At 41.0% G+C, this 19133-nt stretch overlaps 10 protein-coding genes across 10 annotated transcripts; all 10 read right to left on the reverse strand.

The window, feature by feature from the left end:
• Nucleotides 1-155: 155 nt before the first annotated feature.
• On the reverse strand, nucleotides 156-1100 carry LSM04_004812 (uncharacterized protein; the record flags this gene model as incomplete). The annotated part of the gene is made up of 1 exon (XM_067332296.1): nucleotides 156-1100. One exon carries the CDS (start codon nucleotides 1098-1100, stop codon nucleotides 156-158), a length of 945 nt encoding a protein of 314 aa, XP_067186912.1.
• A 284-nt stretch (nucleotides 1101-1384) lies between these two features.
• LSM04_001525 (uncharacterized protein) lies at nucleotides 1385-3436 on the reverse strand (the record flags this gene model as incomplete). The annotated part of the gene is made up of 1 exon (XM_067332297.1): nucleotides 1385-3436. The coding sequence occupies one exon, from the start codon at nucleotides 3434-3436 to the stop codon at nucleotides 1385-1387; it is 2052 nt and encodes a 683-aa protein (XP_067186766.1).
• Nucleotides 3437-4096: 660 nt separating this feature from the next.
• LSM04_009273 (uncharacterized protein) lies at nucleotides 4097-4822 on the reverse strand (the record flags this gene model as incomplete). The annotated part of the gene is made up of 1 exon (XM_067332298.1): nucleotides 4097-4822. One exon carries the CDS (start codon nucleotides 4820-4822, stop codon nucleotides 4097-4099), a length of 726 nt encoding a protein of 241 aa, XP_067187104.1.
• Nucleotides 4823-5357: 535 nt separating this feature from the next.
• Nucleotides 5358-6116, reverse strand: LSM04_004495 (uncharacterized protein; the record flags this gene model as incomplete). Its single annotated transcript, XM_067332299.1, has 1 exon — nucleotides 5358-6116. One exon carries the CDS (start codon nucleotides 6114-6116, stop codon nucleotides 5358-5360), a length of 759 nt encoding a protein of 252 aa, XP_067186895.1.
• A 904-nt stretch (nucleotides 6117-7020) lies between these two features.
• On the reverse strand, nucleotides 7021-9273 carry LSM04_008428 (uncharacterized protein; the record flags this gene model as incomplete). Its single annotated transcript, XM_067332300.1, has 1 exon — nucleotides 7021-9273. One exon carries the CDS (start codon nucleotides 9271-9273, stop codon nucleotides 7021-7023), a length of 2253 nt encoding a protein of 750 aa, XP_067187069.1.
• A 748-nt stretch (nucleotides 9274-10021) lies between these two features.
• LSM04_005852 (uncharacterized protein) lies at nucleotides 10022-11962 on the reverse strand (the record flags this gene model as incomplete). The annotated part of the gene is made up of 1 exon (XM_067332301.1): nucleotides 10022-11962. One exon carries the CDS (start codon nucleotides 11960-11962, stop codon nucleotides 10022-10024), a length of 1941 nt encoding a protein of 646 aa, XP_067186951.1.
• Nucleotides 11963-12284: 322 nt separating this feature from the next.
• LSM04_007652 (NAD/GMP synthase) lies at nucleotides 12285-13169 on the reverse strand (the record flags this gene model as incomplete). Its single annotated transcript, XM_067332302.1, has 1 exon — nucleotides 12285-13169. The coding sequence occupies one exon, from the start codon at nucleotides 13167-13169 to the stop codon at nucleotides 12285-12287; it is 885 nt and encodes a 294-aa protein (XP_067187029.1).
• A 672-nt stretch (nucleotides 13170-13841) lies between these two features.
• LSM04_005450 (uncharacterized protein) lies at nucleotides 13842-14768 on the reverse strand (the record flags this gene model as incomplete). Its single annotated transcript, XM_067332303.1, has 1 exon — nucleotides 13842-14768. The coding sequence occupies one exon, from the start codon at nucleotides 14766-14768 to the stop codon at nucleotides 13842-13844; it is 927 nt and encodes a 308-aa protein (XP_067186935.1).
• Nucleotides 14769-15734: 966 nt separating this feature from the next.
• On the reverse strand, nucleotides 15735-17708 carry LSM04_004351 (DNA polymerase alpha/epsilon; the record flags this gene model as incomplete). Its single annotated transcript, XM_067332305.1, has 1 exon — nucleotides 15735-17708. One exon carries the CDS (start codon nucleotides 17706-17708, stop codon nucleotides 15735-15737), a length of 1974 nt encoding a protein of 657 aa, XP_067186884.1.
• Nucleotides 17709-18123: 415 nt separating this feature from the next.
• Nucleotides 18124-19122, reverse strand: LSM04_008255 (uncharacterized protein; the record flags this gene model as incomplete). Its single annotated transcript, XM_067332306.1, has 1 exon — nucleotides 18124-19122. One exon carries the CDS (start codon nucleotides 19120-19122, stop codon nucleotides 18124-18126), a length of 999 nt encoding a protein of 332 aa, XP_067187063.1.
• Nucleotides 19123-19133: the final 11 nt, after the last annotated feature.

The raw sequence follows: 19133 nt of genomic DNA on the forward strand, positions 1-19133 counted from the left end.
TTTAATTCGAATGATGAATATATATATATAACAAAGAAGAAAGAAGAAAAACAGTATATTTTCCTTTAAAACTGTCTATTAATCACACTGAAACACACAATTAACAAAGAAAAATCCAGAGCTACTTGGAAAATGAACAAATACTACTGTTACTATTACCGTTGAAGAAGTACTTGTATCTTTTTTTCCAGTGCTCTCCAGACTGGGACAAACCGCTTCCCATGCTCCAACACATTAATAACATCACACTCTGATGGAAACTCAAATTCCGTTCCATCTCGTTTTCTCTTCTTCCCAACACAACACCGCGACTGTGATATGGCATGCAACAGCTGTTTATCTCCACTAACTACAATACACGGCAGATGTGTTAAGGCGTGGGCGGCCCGCATAATAACACTATCGGCTGCCTGTTGTTGACCGCCGCACGGTGTAAAGTGACATCTTCCATTCGCTACAAGAGACTGCCAAACACTTCTCTTCACATATCGTGGCGACTTTCCATTATTTGCGGTTTGCAGATGTGATGGCAGTTGTTGACATACACTTTCCGCATCTGGAAATATACCGTGATAGCGTGTAAAGCAGGAACCAAAGAAGCACCAGAGAAATATGTGATCTATACAGTTAAACCCATCCCTCACGGCAAGAGCAGAAGGGGCGGATTTAAATTGATTAAACCCAAAGTTATCAAGATCCAACAACACCACAACTACAGGCTTTTTAATAGTTTGACGAAGTGCTGTGATGTGTGTAGAGGCCCGTATAGTTTCACACCGTAAACAATGACAGGTATCACTCAACCACGCATCACCACTAAAATGCCGCGTATCGTAGAGAGACTGTACATCATCTGCAGTGCCGGCCACGCAACTAAATCCTTCATCTCCAGGACGATGAAAACGCACAATCCCGACAGGCGTCGTATCTTCCACATTATTATTATTATTATTATTATTATTATTATTATAAGAAGAAGAAGACATAGATTGTGTGGGTTTCGTCTTTAATAGTGTACGCACACCATCATCTATGTTACGCTCATGGCATGTCATCTGGAGAGCGTCTTCTTCAACCTCAAAGCTAACTTCGGCAAACATACTTAATACAGCACAAAACAGTCAATAAAGTCAAAAAGAAAACTCTGAGAAAAAAAGAACAAGTAAAAAATAGAAAAGGAATGCGGTAATATGTACACGAGACACACACACACACAGCCAGAGAGATTTAAATATATATATATATATATATATATATATATATATATATATATATATATATATTGTTTTGTTAGCGCATCCTTCATTCAGTAGTACCAAAGAAGGTAAGAAACGTCTCAGCCCCAATTCTGTGATATTCCCGTAAAGAAAGAATCACCGCACATTTACTCTTCGCGTGCTCGCTTCCGTTGTACACCGCCACTCTCAGTTTCTTTGGTTTCATGCGAATCGAAAAAGACTCGACGTGTATGGCTAACATCAAGCAACGTAACCTTTCGATTCCCAAGCAAATGTCTCCCCTCACTAGAAAGAAAATCCACCCATTCATCACTGACAAGATCCACCATAGAGGACGGGGAAACACCCTGTAGCGTTTTATAATGCATGTGCAACGCAGAAACCAGTTCGACTGACGATTCCGTGCCTTTTGAAGTAAACTGTAGTGTGCGACGGAGTGATTTTAATATACTCACAATGCAAATTGTCCAGGGAATTAATTCCGCCTCATTTGTTGCTTCTTCTCGAATGGACTGCATCTCTTCAAATGCAGGATGCAGTGATGGGAACAGCAACTGCCGCACATCCATTGCATGTAATGGGGCATCCACGAGAAGAAGCAAATGTGCCTTTATAAGCGTAATGTGAGTCGTCATAAACAACAGAGAAAAAAAAGAAATAGTGGTGTCAGTACTTCTTGGTTTCGTTAATGTGATCTGTGAACTGAGATGAGAAAGTCCATCCAGGAAGGTATTCACAGCGGTCTGCTGTACCCATTCAACCACCTTCTGCTTTACTTTATCCACCCCTTCTTCTTTTGTGTCTGCTCTTGACGTGCGGCGTCCTGCAATTATCGCACTGTAAACATCTAAGCACCGTAGAAGAGAAAAACCCACTGTTTTTACTCCTTCCACTGCGAGAGTAATATTCACCTTTGCCTCATCATGACAGTAGTGAAATACCACCCACTTGAGTAACTCTGTATGCCGCTCCAACACAAATTTCCACAAGTCCTCATCTGTATAAAGGGGAATCTCACCATGATTTCGCTCCGCCGTGTACATCTCAAACCACTGCAGCAACACCGTCAGTGCCTTTTCAAGTTGTGCAAGATCTAATTTAGATGGAAACATCGTGTACTCTAAGAGATGACGCATCATCATAGCGAGTGCTAATGCCGGTTTACCCACTTTACAGCATAAACACTGAACAAGAGTATCCAATAGTTCATTTTGTGTGGGATCTTGTCCCTGTGTTTGCATTAACTGTTCTTGATGCTCTAACTCAAAGTCAAACAACTTACGAGCCTCCGTACACCACATACTTTTAACCGTTTCCTGTGCTTTCTTTTCAATCGCCTTCTTCTTAATCTCATTTACCTCAAAGTCATTGTATTCCTCAAGTAGTTCCCCGGTAATAAGATCGACAGATGGAACACCAACATCCCTCTTAAAACTACGACGAATCAATGCCTCAACAGCCTCTTCCTCACCATTATCGTTATTTCCGTCACTTCCCAACATCAAGCACTCAGTAAGCCATTGACGTTCAGCCTTTCCAACTTTAGTATAACTTCCGAACAAATGTGAAGCCTCATGGGCAAGCCGCTGAAATTGATACAGAATAGAAAAATAGCGACGCCGCAGACGAATAATGTTTCTATCCACTCCACCCTCTTTCGTGTCCTCATTTGGAGCAGCTAATAATCCACTCTCGCTAGAGTTTAACCCATTCCCTTCCTCCTCCACCTCATCTACAGAGAGTACAGAGAGACGTGTTAAGAGAGATTCCAGGCGAAGAGCAATACTTGACCAACATCCCCAAAATGCCACTACAAATTGTTGCTGTTGTAACTCCATCAGTTGAGTACAAAGTGCAGTAAGTGTAGTTTTCTCCTCCGCCTCTCTTCCCTTTGCGGCATTCATAAAGAACAATAATCCCTCACGCCACTGTTCCCAGCGGGAGAGTGGCATTACCAGCAGTTGTACACATCTCGTGTAGAGATCATAATAGTGTCGCACAGCTCTGGTGAAGGATTGAACAGACAAAGAGGAAAGAGAAGGAAGCATAGATTTGTCATTGCGAGCCTGTTCAATACGATCCAGTGCAGCTTCCCAGAGAGTGTGTGAAAGAGAAACAGGAGACTGCAATAAAGAAGCACCTACATCGCAAAAACCACTTACCTGCTGTCGTGAGAGAACACTACGAAGTGCTGCCATACAAAAATAATGGATTTGTTGGGTTTTATTAGACGCGTCGTTGTTTTTCTTTTTGTTTTTTGGGCTTTTCTCTCTCTGTGTATGTATGTATGTATGTATGTATGTATGCCCTCCTTCTCCTTATTCTTTGTTTGCTTTCTTTAGAGGTCACACGACTCCCCTTATCGCTCTTCTCCCCCTTCAAACTACAGCAAAAGAAAAAAAAACAATAGAAACCATAGAAAACCATAGAAAACCATAGAAAACGAAGAAAACAAAGAATATCGACATAGAATCACAAGAAGAAAAAACAGAAAAAAAATAATGAAAATCAAAAAGAATGTAATAGTTATAAAAAGAAACTCCTGCATATTCAAAAAAAAAAATCTATCCTTTTTTTATTCTCCAGCTTTCTGGTTTAAAAACATGTGTTGTGGTGTATTATAAGCAGAAGTAACATTTTATTTTCTTTTTGTGTCGTGTCAGTAAAAACAAAAAAAAACTTTGGAGAGTCACATGAAATAAAACAGACATAAAGGATGTCTAATTATAAGCATTTCACCCACATGTGAATCAGGTTCTCTGGAGTCTATTAATGATCTATGGATTATAGCAGATATCTTTATTTCCAGTGCTTCAAACTTCTAATACAAGTAACGAAACGCAGGAAACAATGTATACTTATTCTCTTTTCCTTGTACAGGCCATCTTTGTGAAAAAGTCAGAAAGTTTCATCTGACCTTTTGGTTTGGACACAGTCTCAGTAATAGCCCTTGATGATGATGTGTTAGATACAGTACTAGCCTCCTTCTTTGTATTAACGCCTTCAGTAAACAGTTGACGAGAAACGGAATTAGCAGAGGGTATAGCAGAGCCTGCGGTGAGAGCCGCATTTCCTTGACTGCTAATGTTACTGTTTAACGAGAGGGGAATCGTCAACTCCGTCTGTTGTGGATTGTTTTGCGTATTTGGTGTAGTTTCTGTAGCTTCCGAAAATGTCTGAGAACTAGAGAACATTGTCTTCGCAACTGTACTCGGCTCCGTGTTCTGTTTCTGTGATGGGGAAAAGGAATCCAGTGATTTGGCACTTGTGGTTTTAACAGCTGATTGTTCTTGTTCTTGTTTTAACTGTTGTGACGTTGGTGGAATACTGGCGACTTTCACGATAGTGTTTGCAGCACCAAAGGCGAAGGCGGCCATTTTCTCAATACCGTTACCGCCACGACGGCGAACTTCCAACGGGGCTGTAGTGTGATCTTCTCCCACTCTATTATTATTATTATGAGTAGTAGTAGTAGTAGTAGTAGTATTAACAGTAATAGCAGTATTCGCTGAAGTAGCAGACTCCACTCGTTTCGTCTTGAGTGGGTGCGTGTAGTCTTCCTCGTCGTCCAGTAGTAGTCCCATGATTATATCCAGAACCCACACAGAGTGTTAGAAACCTCTTTTTTTTTCCTTTGCTTTACCCGATAGAAACAGGGAAAAAGAAATAAAGAAAGACATTGAAAAAAGGGAAAAAGAAGTGAAAACAAAGAAGGGTAAGAGTTTTAATAGCCTCATAACAACAAAGAAAGAAAGAGATACATAAATTAACGCACAGAAATGGTAAAAACGTGTGATGAGTACATAATTAAATGAAAATAAACAAAAAAAAAGTGAGATGACCGATTATTTTAAGGGTTAAATCCCAACACATGGTCTCTAGTGAGTCTAGTGATGAATAAACAAAATCATTGTACAATATCTACGAAACTCTTATCGCAGGTGAGAATATCTTTAATGCATATACAACACCGCGTTATATGCGGTATAAGATATCTTTAAAATAAAAAACAAAAACAGAGTACATACAGAAAAAAATTAACATATCTACACAAATTGAAAGAGAAACAAAAGAAAAAAAGATCAAAGAAAAAAAAAACAGAGAATTGCTCCTGTACAATTAGAACAAAAGAGGTGATTTGCCTGCAAATGAGTCTGCGGGAGAGTTCTCTAACGGCACAGTAAAACCCTTAAACTCCGGTGGTGTACCAAAGAGTACTTCCCTGCAGGACCTCTTTGACAACGATTGCAAAATAGTTGAACAATCATCTGATGAAACTGTTCCCTTTCCATCTGTTGTAGTTACACCTCCATGCATCATGGCCGCCAATGCGGAAGAAGCGGCCTGTGGTGTTTGATGGCCCTCCAACAACGGCGGTGGACCCACGCGAGACGACTTCTCCATCACATTTGTGGAAGTTGTGGTGGATGTCCATACGGCACTTTCTGTGCTCTTTGACTGTACAGTTTCTGTAGCCATAATGTTATTATTGTTGTTTTTCTTTATCGATGGCGGTGATGCGAGAACGGTGCGCCACTCGTTGGTGTTCTTTACGGTTTTCACCTCTTTTGGGGGTACAACACCTTCACGAATGATTTGCATGCCTTTAGGCATTCGTGGATCCACACGAACTTTTAATTGTCGCCGGACGGTGGTGTTAAATTGAGCGATAATTCGCATGACCTGTTGACGATAGAAGCGATTGAATTCCTCTTCATTTTCTGTTTGTAGGGCCAACTCTGCGGCTTCGGGAGAAACAAAGTATCGCTTCTGCAGTGTGTAGTTGAGACGACTGATGTGATGACGGAGTTCCTCGGGGTCTTTAGGGAATGTGGAAAGACCATCAAAGAAGTCTGAATTGTTTACAAAGGTTTCCATCACGTCAGATTTTTTTTTTACTTATTTATATTGCTGCTATTACTGTTTCTCGTTTCTTCCTTTTTCCTCGCTCTTTGCTCTTTTCGTTTTGCTTCTTTCCTGTTGTTATAATGTTAATAGCGAAAAGCTTTTAAAAAAGCTTCTAACAAAACTTCCTTCACATGTACGAAACCGTAGTGCGTGAAAAGATAAAAAAAAGAACAACGTAGAAAAAGAAAAGCAGGAACGAAAGAAAAAATAGGAAATGTATACCGGAATAAAAATATCGATTTCTCTGAAAGAGATATATAAATAAAAAAAAATGCAATCGTCGTGGTGTCAATTGTGCAAACAGAAGATGCAAAAGAAGAAACCCTCCTTTTCTTTTTTTTTCTTTCCTTGATGTTTAATAACGCTTTATTTTCTTCAACCGACAAATCTGCATTAGAAAAACAGCATGCAATATAATTTGAATTAATTTTGTTTTGTGTCGTTTGTTTGTTTTTTTTTGTTTTAGTACTTCTGTACTATCCACGAAATATGTTGCCGTGAAAGACAAAGCTCCCTCACAAACAAAGAGCCACATAAATATACGTATTGGTTCTCTAATTGTTTCACTCTTTCTTCGTATGCTTCTTTCTTCTTTTTCATTTTGTCCTACTCCCATTCTGTCGTATTGTCCATCTTCTCTAAACCCAAAGACAGAAGACGATTTCAGGTAAAACACCTAAATGTATCCAATATAAATGATTCTTTAAGCAGAATTGCACACACACACAGAGAGAAAGAGAGAGAGAGAAAGAGAAATACATAGATCATAGGCTCCCCCTGTGATATACAGATAAGATCATCATCATCATCATCATCATCGCTTTTTCACCAATATCGCCATTGCCCCCATCCATTATTCTTTTATTTACAATTCTTATCGCACCCCAATAGGGGCTACGGAATTGTCTGTTGATGCCTTACGCTCAAATACAACAATATAGCGTCCATCATTGCATGTCAGTGCAAACCGCTCCCCACCGTCAGCCACCGCAAGACACACCGTTTTGTTGGCGAAAGGTTCCGGTATTTCGTCTTGGAGCATGTGCGCAGCATTTTCTCCATCCGCCTCCACATCTTCTACAACGCCAGTACTTGTTAAATGATTTGGAGTCGCAGCGGCGAAAATAGTTGGCGCCTTCCAACCGCGCGCTAATGATACACCCAGCGCTTCTGCAGTTGTACGACCCCCATTCTCTACTTCGCATGGAAGAGCAAGTGGATCTGCGTGGTAGTGCACAAGAACATCCTCTGGGGGAATACGACCATTTTGAAGGGGCTGCCACACCGCAGCAGCTCCATCGTAGAGTCCTGTAACAACAGTGTTGGAAATATGATCCACCACAACAGGGAAACGATCAAAAATAGAATCATTTTCATAGAGGGAATCTAAATATGGAGTCACATAATTCATAACAGGAGCAACGGAGTATGGTTTATCCGTTCGTCGCAGGTCCCATAGTTTCAGTGAGAGATAGTCGCGTGTAACTACATGACATGAGCCCAAAAAATCTGCACCTGAAATACTACAAAGCACCTCACTGTATTGCTCTTGCATAGAGAAGTTTGACTCCTCTTCAACACGTACGCAACTAGAATACTTCCGCGCTGATCCAGATGCAGAGTCACGTAGATCTCCAATACCAAGTAGACCAGAACTTCGGCTAACCAAAAAAAGGGAACTATGTGTTGGGTGAAAGGCAGCAGCAGTAACTAATTCCTCTACTTCATCCATGCGCCCAGAGAGTGGTCTGTAGTCAGCTATACATGTACCTTTTGCATTATCCTCACATTCCATATTCCACCAAAACACCTGCAGATCATCCAAACTCAGAAATGACTGCCCATCTGCGCAGACGCTAAGATCCTGCACGGGACTCATGTGACAACCAGAAAATACACGCACAGGAAGAATAGGAAAGGATGCTGCAGCACGAGGAAAATAACGTGTGTAAGCCAATCGTTTTCCTATAATTGATTCCATAGATGGAAATGCGTGAAATGGTGCAAAACCTTCTCGCTGAACCCGAAATAACTTAATAACTCTCTCATTTGAAGTTAGATAACTCACACTATTCGGTGATTCATGTGGTCGTAGAAAACGTAATGTCTTTACGCATTGTGAAATTGTGGTAGATGTAAGACAGTCCATTTCACGAACGTAAGCCTGGTGACTGTGTTTTCGAAGAGGTGGCCGATGAAACCCGAGAATATCTGAATTAAAAGATTGATCTGAGATAAGGGAGTTAGCAAAACTCGTTAAATCAGCATCTGTCTGACTACGACTTGCTGTGCTAATGCTAGACTTGCTCTTTCTTGAGGCACATGAAGGAGATAGTGCATGTTTACCGTGGTTTATCTCTAGTTCACAGTAATTAATACGTCCATTTGCATCTCCGACACATAACGATAGTACAGGAGCACCATGTACTGGATCTGGCATCATGCACATCATCATAGTGCTGACACCATTCTCTACATTATCTGTTTCATCCCGCAAAACACTGCGGATATCAGGAAGCTCTACGGCATTGGTAGTATGCAATTCTCCAGTTGCCTCATACTCAGCACTATCATCAATGCCAGAAGGAGCGCTTTTTGCAGGATCATTCTCTGATGGTGCTGGTATATCAAATGGATAGCATAGTTTTTGCAAAAACTTAAATGACCATCCAGCGCGTGGCACAGAATGATATAAAGCATTCTCCATCTCTCTAGCTTCATTGGCATGTGCCTTACGTACATGTCCTCTTGTATTGGTTGATGTCCATGCATTAGCACCTGCGGCTGTTACCATATGCCTTCTCACCCGTTTCTTATTGCAATACCCATCCTTCACACCATCAGCGCCATCTCTTGAGAACATATCCTCGTCCTCCATGCGCAAATCAACTGAAATGGATATATTCCCTGGCGAACTACGCAGTGAATATTGCTGTTGTTGTTGTCCATCGCGTCCACGCTGTGGGGCTTCACTTCCAGCGCGTGAACTTCTGTAGGAACGCGGGGATTTTGCGAGGGAGTCGTGTGCCCGCTGCGGGGCCTCACTTCCCGCCCGTGAACTGCGGTATGAAAAGACCTCCACGTGACTCTCCGGCGAGGGCGATTTGGCCCCATTCCGTTGCGACATGGAAGACTCTGGAGGTAGACACACACAACACACACAGAAGGTATATGAGATAGAAGCGAGTTTGTCCTTATTCTTCTTCTTCTTGTTGTTTCTTTTCTTCTGTTCTTTTTTTTTCTTTCTTCTTTTTGGTGCGTGTGTGCGTGCGAGTGTGAGAAAGAATTTTGGTACTCTACGAAAACAAAAAAGGTATTTACAAAAATAAATGAGAGTTATAAATAATAGGAATAAATAATAATAAATAATAATAATAATAATAATAATAATAATAATAATAATAATGGTAATAATGACACCCTGCACTACCCCTGGTATCAACCTATGGTTAATATACGTATAGAGAAAAAGAGAGGGAAAGAGGAGGAAAGAGTGAAGAAAAAAGGACAAACAAACGTAATTAGCTGAGTCAAAGTACATTATTCTTGAGCCAATTGTAACAATAATACTTTTGCCATTTAAGCCTGCGAATAAGCCAAAGAGAAAAAAAACAAAGGATAAACAAAAGAGTAAAGAAGCAAAAAAAACTTGAAAACGTGGAGAAAGGACATAATATGCTGCAGATGAAATGCACATAAAATTCAGTCCCTCACTCGTACCATTAAATAATAACAATAAGAACAACACAAAAATGTTAAGCTGTTACACTCTATATTCCTCCACAACCCTCTATATATCTTATATAAAACGAACCAGAAGCGCGTCAGAAAAGAAAAAAAAAACAGAATTTGTTTCTTCTTTTCATTTATAAGAGTTAGAGCTCCCCGTAGTGCTGTCGTACAAGAGCAAAACTAGATGCCATTCGAGACACATAAGCCGGTTTGCGTGTAGTCTTTGGACGAAAACTGTTCTGCTGTACTTCTTCAAGCTCCTTCTTCGCTTCTTTTTCTTGTTTTAACTGATTCTTTCGTTCTCTTTGTTTACGTAAACTTTGCTCGTATTTTGGATAATTCTTTGGATTTAACATAGACTCAACGTGAGCATTACGGTCATTATTTAGCAAGGGACGAAATGAGTATCGCATTTCTTCTTTTATTGCTCTTTCCTGTGCTGCCTTTTTCGCGTTACGCCACCTTTCACTATCCTTCAACATGTCTTCAACACCACGAGGTGCCATGGCCTTTGAAACAGGAGTAATTTTGGGTTTAAATGTACAGGGATCCACATAAGGTGAGCGATGCTTCTTTACGGCAGATGCAAGCGCAGAGATATTTCCAGATTCAGGTGCATTGATAGAACTACGAGAAAGTAATTCCTTTGCAATTTGTACACTATTTTCACTAATTTCTGGTTTAAAAGAAGGTCTCAGAGCCTTTTCAATGTTCCGTAATGTACGTGTTCGATTTAAGTAATGTTCATTTTGACGATTAAGAAATTCATCAAAACAAGCAAGACGATATTGTCGTTCCTCTCGTTGTCTATATAAATTTTTGTTTATAGAGTCTGTAGAACCCATACTGCCTCCATCATATAATTTTCGTGCCAAAAGGGACTCATAATCACTTTCGACAAAAACGGAAGGGTGTCTGCTGCTGCAACCTAGCACATTATGTAAAAATAAATCAAAAGTCTCACCACCGGCCTCTTTAGCTGTTAATGCGCCACATCGTTCTCGTAAAGATTCTCTTTCATTCATTGATAATATTTGCACCTCCCCTGGTACAGAGGCCTCTTGAGAGTCACTCTCCTCTTGCTGTGACTTTTCACTGTTATGTTGTGGGTAGAGTCTATTAAATACATTCCCTTTCTCCTGAGAAAATTTCTGAAATATCGCATTGGATATTGGAGACACACAAGGATGAAAGGTACACTCCTTAAGCTCCTCTGCACGCCATTTAGCCTCTAAATACTGACGTCGATCTCTTCTTTTTTCTTCCATACGCCGCATGGACGTATCTTCGTCATCTTTTGAATAATCTTGATAATCAGAAATTTCTATTGTAAGCTCATGCAACATCTTTGCATCACTAGCAGGGGATACGGATGGTGTTACTTCTTCTTCTTCTTCCATTGTTGTTCTTATAATAGTTCCAGCGGTTCTTGTACGAGACGTTATTGGCTCAGGAGAAGAATCTACCGGTTCCTTCGAACGAAGTCCTCTTGCAAACGGCACAGACTCTTCACTATTCCCATTTCGCAATTCAGGCCTAAAATCCGCATTTACACGCAGTCGATCCTCTAACTCTACGCGCAGCTGCTCTAGTGCGGCATGCCGCGTAGACGCCCATCGCTCGCCTTCACTTGTCATGGGACGTTTTCGCACTGGTGTTCCTCTATTACTACTGCCCGTAACGGTATCATTCTCTGTTCCTGTATTTGGATAGGCATTACGTTCTTTTTGTTGTGGCTGGGCTCGTGTCATACGTCTCTGTTGATCACCATATATAGTTTCAAGAAATCCACGAACATCACTGCGGCCAGACATTTTTTCACTGCCGCTTTCCGTCGTACTGCTCTTAGCGCAAAGCTGGGAATGATTGTATATTTGGTCCAAATACACCCTTCTTGAGGTTGTATGACGACTGAGGCTACTTCCAGGAGAAACACTAGTGCCTTCTGTTTTTTCACTCACACATGTCTTAAACATCATATCATCTCCACCATCACTCGCCAATTCACAGGATTGAGAAGGCGTTACATACTGCTGCTCTGCCGTAAGTATTTCGTCGGTGGTTGAGCTCTCTGTATCTTGCATCACTACTATATATGTATATATGTATGCTTATAAAGAATCATAAGGTAAAAAGAAGGCATAAAAAAAAAACAGTATAGATTAGGAGAAAAAAATTCCTTCTTCTGTTACTATTGGGAGCACAATACAGTTTGTAGTACAAGGAACAGTTTCCTACAGAATTTCTAACAGATGGAACCGTATAAAGCAAAAAAAAAAAATGTGTGAAAAAATAATTAACAAGAAAAAAGACAAAAAAAAACCTGCAAGGGAGTTGAAGTACATAAGCATGAGATGAATTCCAAGCACTCGCAGCATATCCTCTTTTTTCTTTTTTTTTTGTTTACTAAATGTTGATGACACCCTTTAGTTTATGCGCATTTCGACGATGAACATTCTCACATGCCACCACATATGCTTCAAATTGTTTACGAGCCTCCGCTGAAATGGAGTGAAGAAACGCCTGCTGTTCATCCTTTCCTATAGACACATACCAGCCTGTGTAAAGCTCCACAAAGTCGTAGGGAAATCCAAGTTCCTCTTCATCTGTTTGCCCTTGCCATAAATCTGCAGAGGGAGGGGCGTGTATCGTATTCGCGGGTACACCAAGTTCTTTGGCCACCTGAAACACTTCACTTTTGTGCAGATCTGAAATAAGTTGAACGTCCACAACGCCATCGCCTGCCTTACAGAAGTAACCCAAATAACCATCCTCATCCATATTTCCAGTACCCATCACAATAGCAGACGTACCTTCTTGGCTATACAATTGGGCTACGTAATAGGCTGTTGGTGTGCGCATGTAGCTCCGAAGTTGTCCCCGGGCAAAGTCTTTTCCATTAATACCAACAGCTTTCTCAATCGTTTTTGAAAGTTCGGCATGCAATGTAGTTTGATCAACAATAATCTCCACTGCTCCACAGGCCTGGATATTCTCACGTCCCCGCTCTAGTGCCCATGCACTGCTGCATATCGGCTGACATAAACCAATATTCTTTACAATTGGACTATTGGGCATACGCTGCGCGTGTGAGCATAACGCCAACACCACGGCAGAATCAATTCCACCAGATACACTAGTAACACACACCTTTAATCCACTTTTCATCATATACTCATTGAGTTTCGCGCATTTACTCTCAATCCATAGAGCAGGGTCGAAACCACGTTTCCTGCGATACTCGGCAAGTTTCGCCTGAAGTTCCTTATGAAGAGTAGGAGCAGAAGTCATTATTTTTTCGTTAAATATTGTTGTTGTTTATTTATAGTAAGGTCACTTTCCTTTTCTTTTACTCGACGAAGAAAAAAGGAAAACAGCGAAAAGAGAAAAGGGAAAAGAAAAAAGGAAATTTTAATGCGACTACTTTCAATAATGCGGTCAAAAAAAAAAAACATAATGAAACAAGATGAAACAAGCTGTTGAGTGAACATAAATAAGCAAAGCAGAAGGATCCATATATATATATATAAGCGAGTACTGTGTCTCATAACATACATCATTGTACCGCAAAAAAAGAGAAAAAAGAAAATGAAGAATGAATGCCAGTACAGCTAGAGGTCAAATGAATAGCGAAGATTTCCCCAGACTTTGACAAAATGAAGCAATAGTTCATCAGAGAATATTTAAGAAACATTTGTCTCTCTCTTTCTCGCAAGTTTGTGAATAGAAACGCCAAGGAAAGAGGTAAACGAATAGCAAAGAGAGAATACCTACAATCAGAGAAATATATGAAGAATAAAAACAAGATGCAAAGCAAAAGAAAAAAAGAAAGAAAAAGGCAACATGCCGTAATTTAGATATTTCTTTCATTCGAAAGGCTAAAAAAGGTATTATTTTTGGAATGCCTTTATCTACAAAGGCTACTCAGACGAGTTTTCCCAAATTAGCAAAATATATTTACATTCACATTTCATGCGTGACATCAATTTCACTCTTTTCGCCAGCGGGTTCAACCGCTGGAGCTGAAGTATTATCATCAGCTGGATATTCCTCTCCTGTCTTGGGTGCTTCTCCAGCAGCATCAGCATCTTCAACTGTCTCTTGCACGGCTTCTGCTGCAGGAGCTGTTTGCCCCTCAACTGGATAGTCCGTAGTAACAGGAGCCGTGGTAGCTTCGGCTACTGGTTGCTCTTCTTGTACGGCTTCCGCTACTGGAGCTGTTGGCGTTTCAGCAGGATACTCCGCAGGATTTGCTGCAGGAGTTGAGTGTTCTTCAACTGGCTGTTGAACAGCGGCAGTTTCTGTTGGTTCTTCGTGCCGTACCGCTGGCGTATACACAGATGGGGGTTGATCGCATGTTCCCTTGTTACTCTTATCGGCGGCATTCATGGAGAAGTTTGTCCCATCTGCTCTTTTTCCCCCATACTCAATTGCCTTTACATCGGATGCCGCAGGGCCTTTAATGCGGTCATCCGACCTCTTTGTGCGAAAACTTTCCATTAATGATTTTTTGTAGTTTGAGGCCTCTTCCTTGTCATGTGTGCGGTGCTCCTTCTTATACTCATCCATGAACTTCTCCTGCCAGAGAATTCCCTCCATGATTAAATCCCGCGGTAACTCGGCATTACTCCTTCGCCGTTCCTCAATATATGTACGAAGGACTTCCTCCTTTACGGCCTCCTCGTGTGGTGTTTCTTTTAGATCTGACACGTGCACCAATTCTGCGTGTCGCACCCACGTATCATCGTTGATGCAATTAAGATAATCACGAATCACCACATCATCGGGCACCAGCGAGTTATGAATCTTATCTTCCGAGACGAGGAGTTCAGAGAGTGCGCCTTCTCCGGCAGCTGCAGCGCCAGTTGCCGGTGTATAGCCTTCAGACATAATTGTTTATTGTGAGTGAGTGTTTGTATGTGTGTGATTTTTAAAATGTGATTGTTTTTTTTTTTTAACTTTCGGATGTTCTGCTTTCTTTCTTTTTCTTTTCCCTCCTATATGATTGATTTGACTTGTTGTTTTTTTCGGTTCTCGGAGCCTTTGTTTCCTATTTCCTCTTTTTGTTCTCCTTTTTTATACTCTTTTTTCTTCTTGGCAATCGCACACGTTGACCTTTGCGGTTTTGTTTGTTTATTGTTGTTGGGAATAACAATACAAAGTAATAAGTTGCACTTGAGAGAAAGAATGAAAAATCAAAAAAGAAAAGAAAATGAAAGAAAAAATATTCCATGAAACAAAATAAAAAAAACCATAAGAAAGAAAAACGAACAGTCTGCCATAGATCCATTAACAGAATTAAAACCCCATCATCGCAATTAATAAAAGTCATCTCACTTCTTTTGACTACCACCAACGTACCAGACTGTAGAATAGGCAACGAGAGGCAATTAGAAGAAGTTTTACATTTGTCACCCTTCCAACTTACAGTACAGTACAAGTCTAGGTTTAAGAAAATAAAAGAAACATGTCTTTACCTATTATTAATGTGAAGTTCTAACACTTACATCACAGAGTCTTTTAAACAAGCTTAAAGATAATAATCTAGTGGGTGAGTTAAAACAAAAAACACTAAAGAGAAACCAAAAAGCGAAGAAAAAAGAGATTTGCAAGAAAACATCTAAGCAAAACATACAGAAGAAATATTTTTTTTTCCTTCCATTCCCCACAGACATACAAATATGCACACAACCCTAGGGATTAGAAATAATAATAATAATAATAATAATAATAATAATAAAGAAAAAGATGTCCTTTCTCCATTACGCAATGTTCTCCTTCTCTTTCTCCTTTTCTTTCTTTCTATGGAAATATATATAATGTATCACGACGTCCCTGCAGCAAGAACATCCCACACTATGCTGTCGTGTTGTTAGCAAAGTAAATTAAACCACATGAGACACCATTAGCCTCTGATGCCCCACGACGCATAACACAATCACTGTCAGGTATGGTAACTTCCGCCACACGTAGTTCAAACTTTCGTGCGGATCGTCTACTCCAAATCTCCTGATTCACTACCAAAACTCCTGTTGCATTAGAAGTATCATCTAACACTGATTCATCTCGTCGAATGCCACGCGTTGTATCCCACATACTACGGTGTGTCACCATGGCGAACCTCGGTCGTGTGGAGGGAAGAAACATAACGTGTGGCATATACTCAATAGAGGATTCCTTGCTGCATAGATGATTGGATAGAAATGATGCTTCAGTAGACTCTCCTTTAACACGTTTGGTTTCCCTTTTTACCTCATCTGCTCTTTCTTCTTCGTCTCGCACGAGAGCGTGTAGGCTGTCCCACACCAGTGATTTTTCTTCTCTATGGTCAGCCACACTTTGAGAGGTATCTGGCATATAATCCATATGAAGTGTGCCAAGATGTCGAAGTTCATGCTTTTCCGCTGGCAGTTCGTAAATAGGAGCGTACAGTCGACTTACCAAAAGTGTTTCCACCACTCGACGAAGACTTCCCGTTTCCGTTGGCCACCGCTCCACCATGCGCTCCCGCATATCCCCCACCACATCCTCATTACACACCCCGAAGTGAATCCCATTAACGGCGATACGACACGGGTTAGAGCGAACCCAGACATCCGCACCGTCTTCCAGGCCATACATGATTGTTGGAAGAACAGGTATTTGTGTGACATCTTCTCTATGGGGAACTAGTACCACCTTTAGGTGGTGCTGTACTCGTATATTGTTTTGTTCTGCATAATACTTTTCTACGATTTCTTCAATGGTGTTCATATATGCCGTAAGCATCTCATCAAATGTAGTTTGAGTGGTCATCATAAGTTCCTTCTCAAACTCTTCAAATCCTCTTACAAGAGGACCAGCAATAATCAAAAGATCTGCCCCACGTAAAAGGGCACACTGGGTTACTGCAGTTAAAATATATCGAATCTCACGACGAGGAAAAGGTCCGCTGCAAAAATGAACTCGTGTGGAAATAGATAACTGTGAAGATTGTACAGACAAGGGTCTTTCAATATTCCATGGATACTCTGGACGAGACGGTAAAATAAAATGACGAACCAAAATACCAGTAAGAGCACCAGAACAACTTCGTTTAAAAGGTTCACCAACAACTCCAATAGGCATACCAGGATAAATACCAGTAAAATTAGGTACTAAACGAGTGTAAAGTGAGAGTCTTCCACCACTATGGGTATTGGAAAGCGTGTGTAGTGCTGCTCCCATTGCTGATGTTGATGTTGTTGTTGCTGCCATCGCTGCTGCTGATGTTCCATCATCCTCGTTTTCCGCCTCAACATTTAACAATCCAGTAGACTGCGCAGCTTCTTTGGTAAGAGCTTTAAAAGCTTCTATATACGCTCCTTCATCATCAACATCCGTAATAGGAAAGAATTCCCATGGAAGTAGTAGATCCTCACCCACAGCAGCTGGATCATTTGTCTGTGTAAGAATACCCAATGCTCTGTACTGCAGCAGTGATTGTGTATGACTGGTAGAAAACGTCCCTTCTTCTTGCTCTTCAATTTCACTCTTTACTACAGAAGACTCTGCTTCTTCCTTCTTTTCAAGACTGAATTGTGATGCCTGATCCCAAAGTGGTATTTTGGAGAACATGAAACGGTAATACTCCATTAGTCGTTGACGAGTCCCCAAATAACTGTTATCCTGTCGATTACAATATGTTGTACCACTGAAACCTACAGTGTTTCTCGCATCCACCACTTCCTCCACATTTTCACTTGTTGAGAAGGCAGTTAAAGTATTTTTAATGATACGTGCAGGAGGGTGTTCTGTACCCAGCAGTAAATCAAGATTTGCCGCAGGTTTCCAAGGAGTATTCTGCTGCATGAATACCTATTCTCGTCCCAAATACACACACTCTCTCTCTCTTTGTCTTTAATATTGTTTTTTTTTTTTTTGTGTGTGTGTGTTTGGATACAGAAAAAAAAGGATAGGAGCCAAGAGCAAAAAAATTAAGCAAAAAAGTACAGTTAAGAAACAATGACATTGTATTCTTTTATTTTTTTCTTGTCTTCCAAGAGATTTTCAACAAACAGGAAGAAAAATTATGACAGACAACCGCGTGAACACACAAACACACATTTAAAAAAAAAGAAAAAGAAACAAAAACTGGTGAAGACACACAGAGGTACTATATTATATATAATGTATCAAGCATGATGTGTATTAACTACGTCAAAGCAAAGATACTTCTCCTAATCAGCCCATTCCTCATTACCTCTTTTTCTTTTTTTGTTTTTCCTTACGCAGCCGTAGAGAACTGCTTCATTGCCTCATCTAGACGTGCATTCATGGCGCTGAAGTTCTGACTCCACGTCCCAGCAACAGCCGCTGCTTGTTGAATATAACGATTTGTGGGATCTGCGGCCTTGCCAAGATGCCCTGACACAACTGCTAAATTGGCAGTGGTATCCACATCTGCAGATTTCATCGCCAACGCATCAAGAAGACTACGCTCAGCGGAGGCAAAATCACCAAGTCCCATATGTGCAAGGGCCATAAGGTTGTGCACCAGCACACTTTGTCCACAACGCATAGAAATTTCTTTAAATCTCTGAAGTGCGGCATCATACGCATCGCGTGTTTTCACTCCCTCGTAGAGACTCACTATACCGGAGTATAGCACAGATAGAATAGACTCATCATCCAATTGTTCCATACTTTTAACTTCTGCACGTGCCAACTCCGGACGTCGCAATCGCAGGAGTGATTCTACAACAATGACGCGAAGCTCCATATGCTGCCGCATCGCCGCCGCACCCTGTGGTGCTGGTAAATCATTTAACCATCCCTTTGCCAACTTTAGTGCAGCTGTGGAATCACCGGCGGCGAGCAGAGCGCAGGCAGCGAGTACGGCTCCGGGAACACGTGCGGGATCGACATTCTCTGCAGCTTCTGTTAATTTTTCCAGCGGGACCTGCAGGGCGGAGTTATTCTCATATATCTTCGCATTCTTATTATTATGAGTATAGTTGGTATTGGCGAGGGCGGCGCAGAATTCGGCCCAGGCATGAACTGCTTTAAGTGTGGGGTGTGTGGCAGTGGCGAGTTGTGCAATAACAGTATCGCACTGTCCGAGTTCAATCTGCGCAAGTGCAAGAAGTGCATCACGTTCTGCGTTAAACTCTGTAATTTCATCAGACTTGCGTAGAGTTGTGCGTATCCCGCTTGCCTCTGCGACGGCTTGGTGATAATTGCCTACTGTAAGGGCGTTACGCACATCGTAGAAGGGATCTGCCATGATAATACTGC

The sequence above is a fragment of the Trypanosoma melophagium genome (genome assembly GCF_022059095.1).
Source record: "Trypanosoma melophagium isolate St. Kilda chromosome Unknown ctg6segment0, whole genome shotgun sequence".
NCBI classification, from domain to species: domain Eukaryota; phylum Euglenozoa; class Kinetoplastea; order Trypanosomatida; family Trypanosomatidae; genus Trypanosoma; species Trypanosoma melophagium.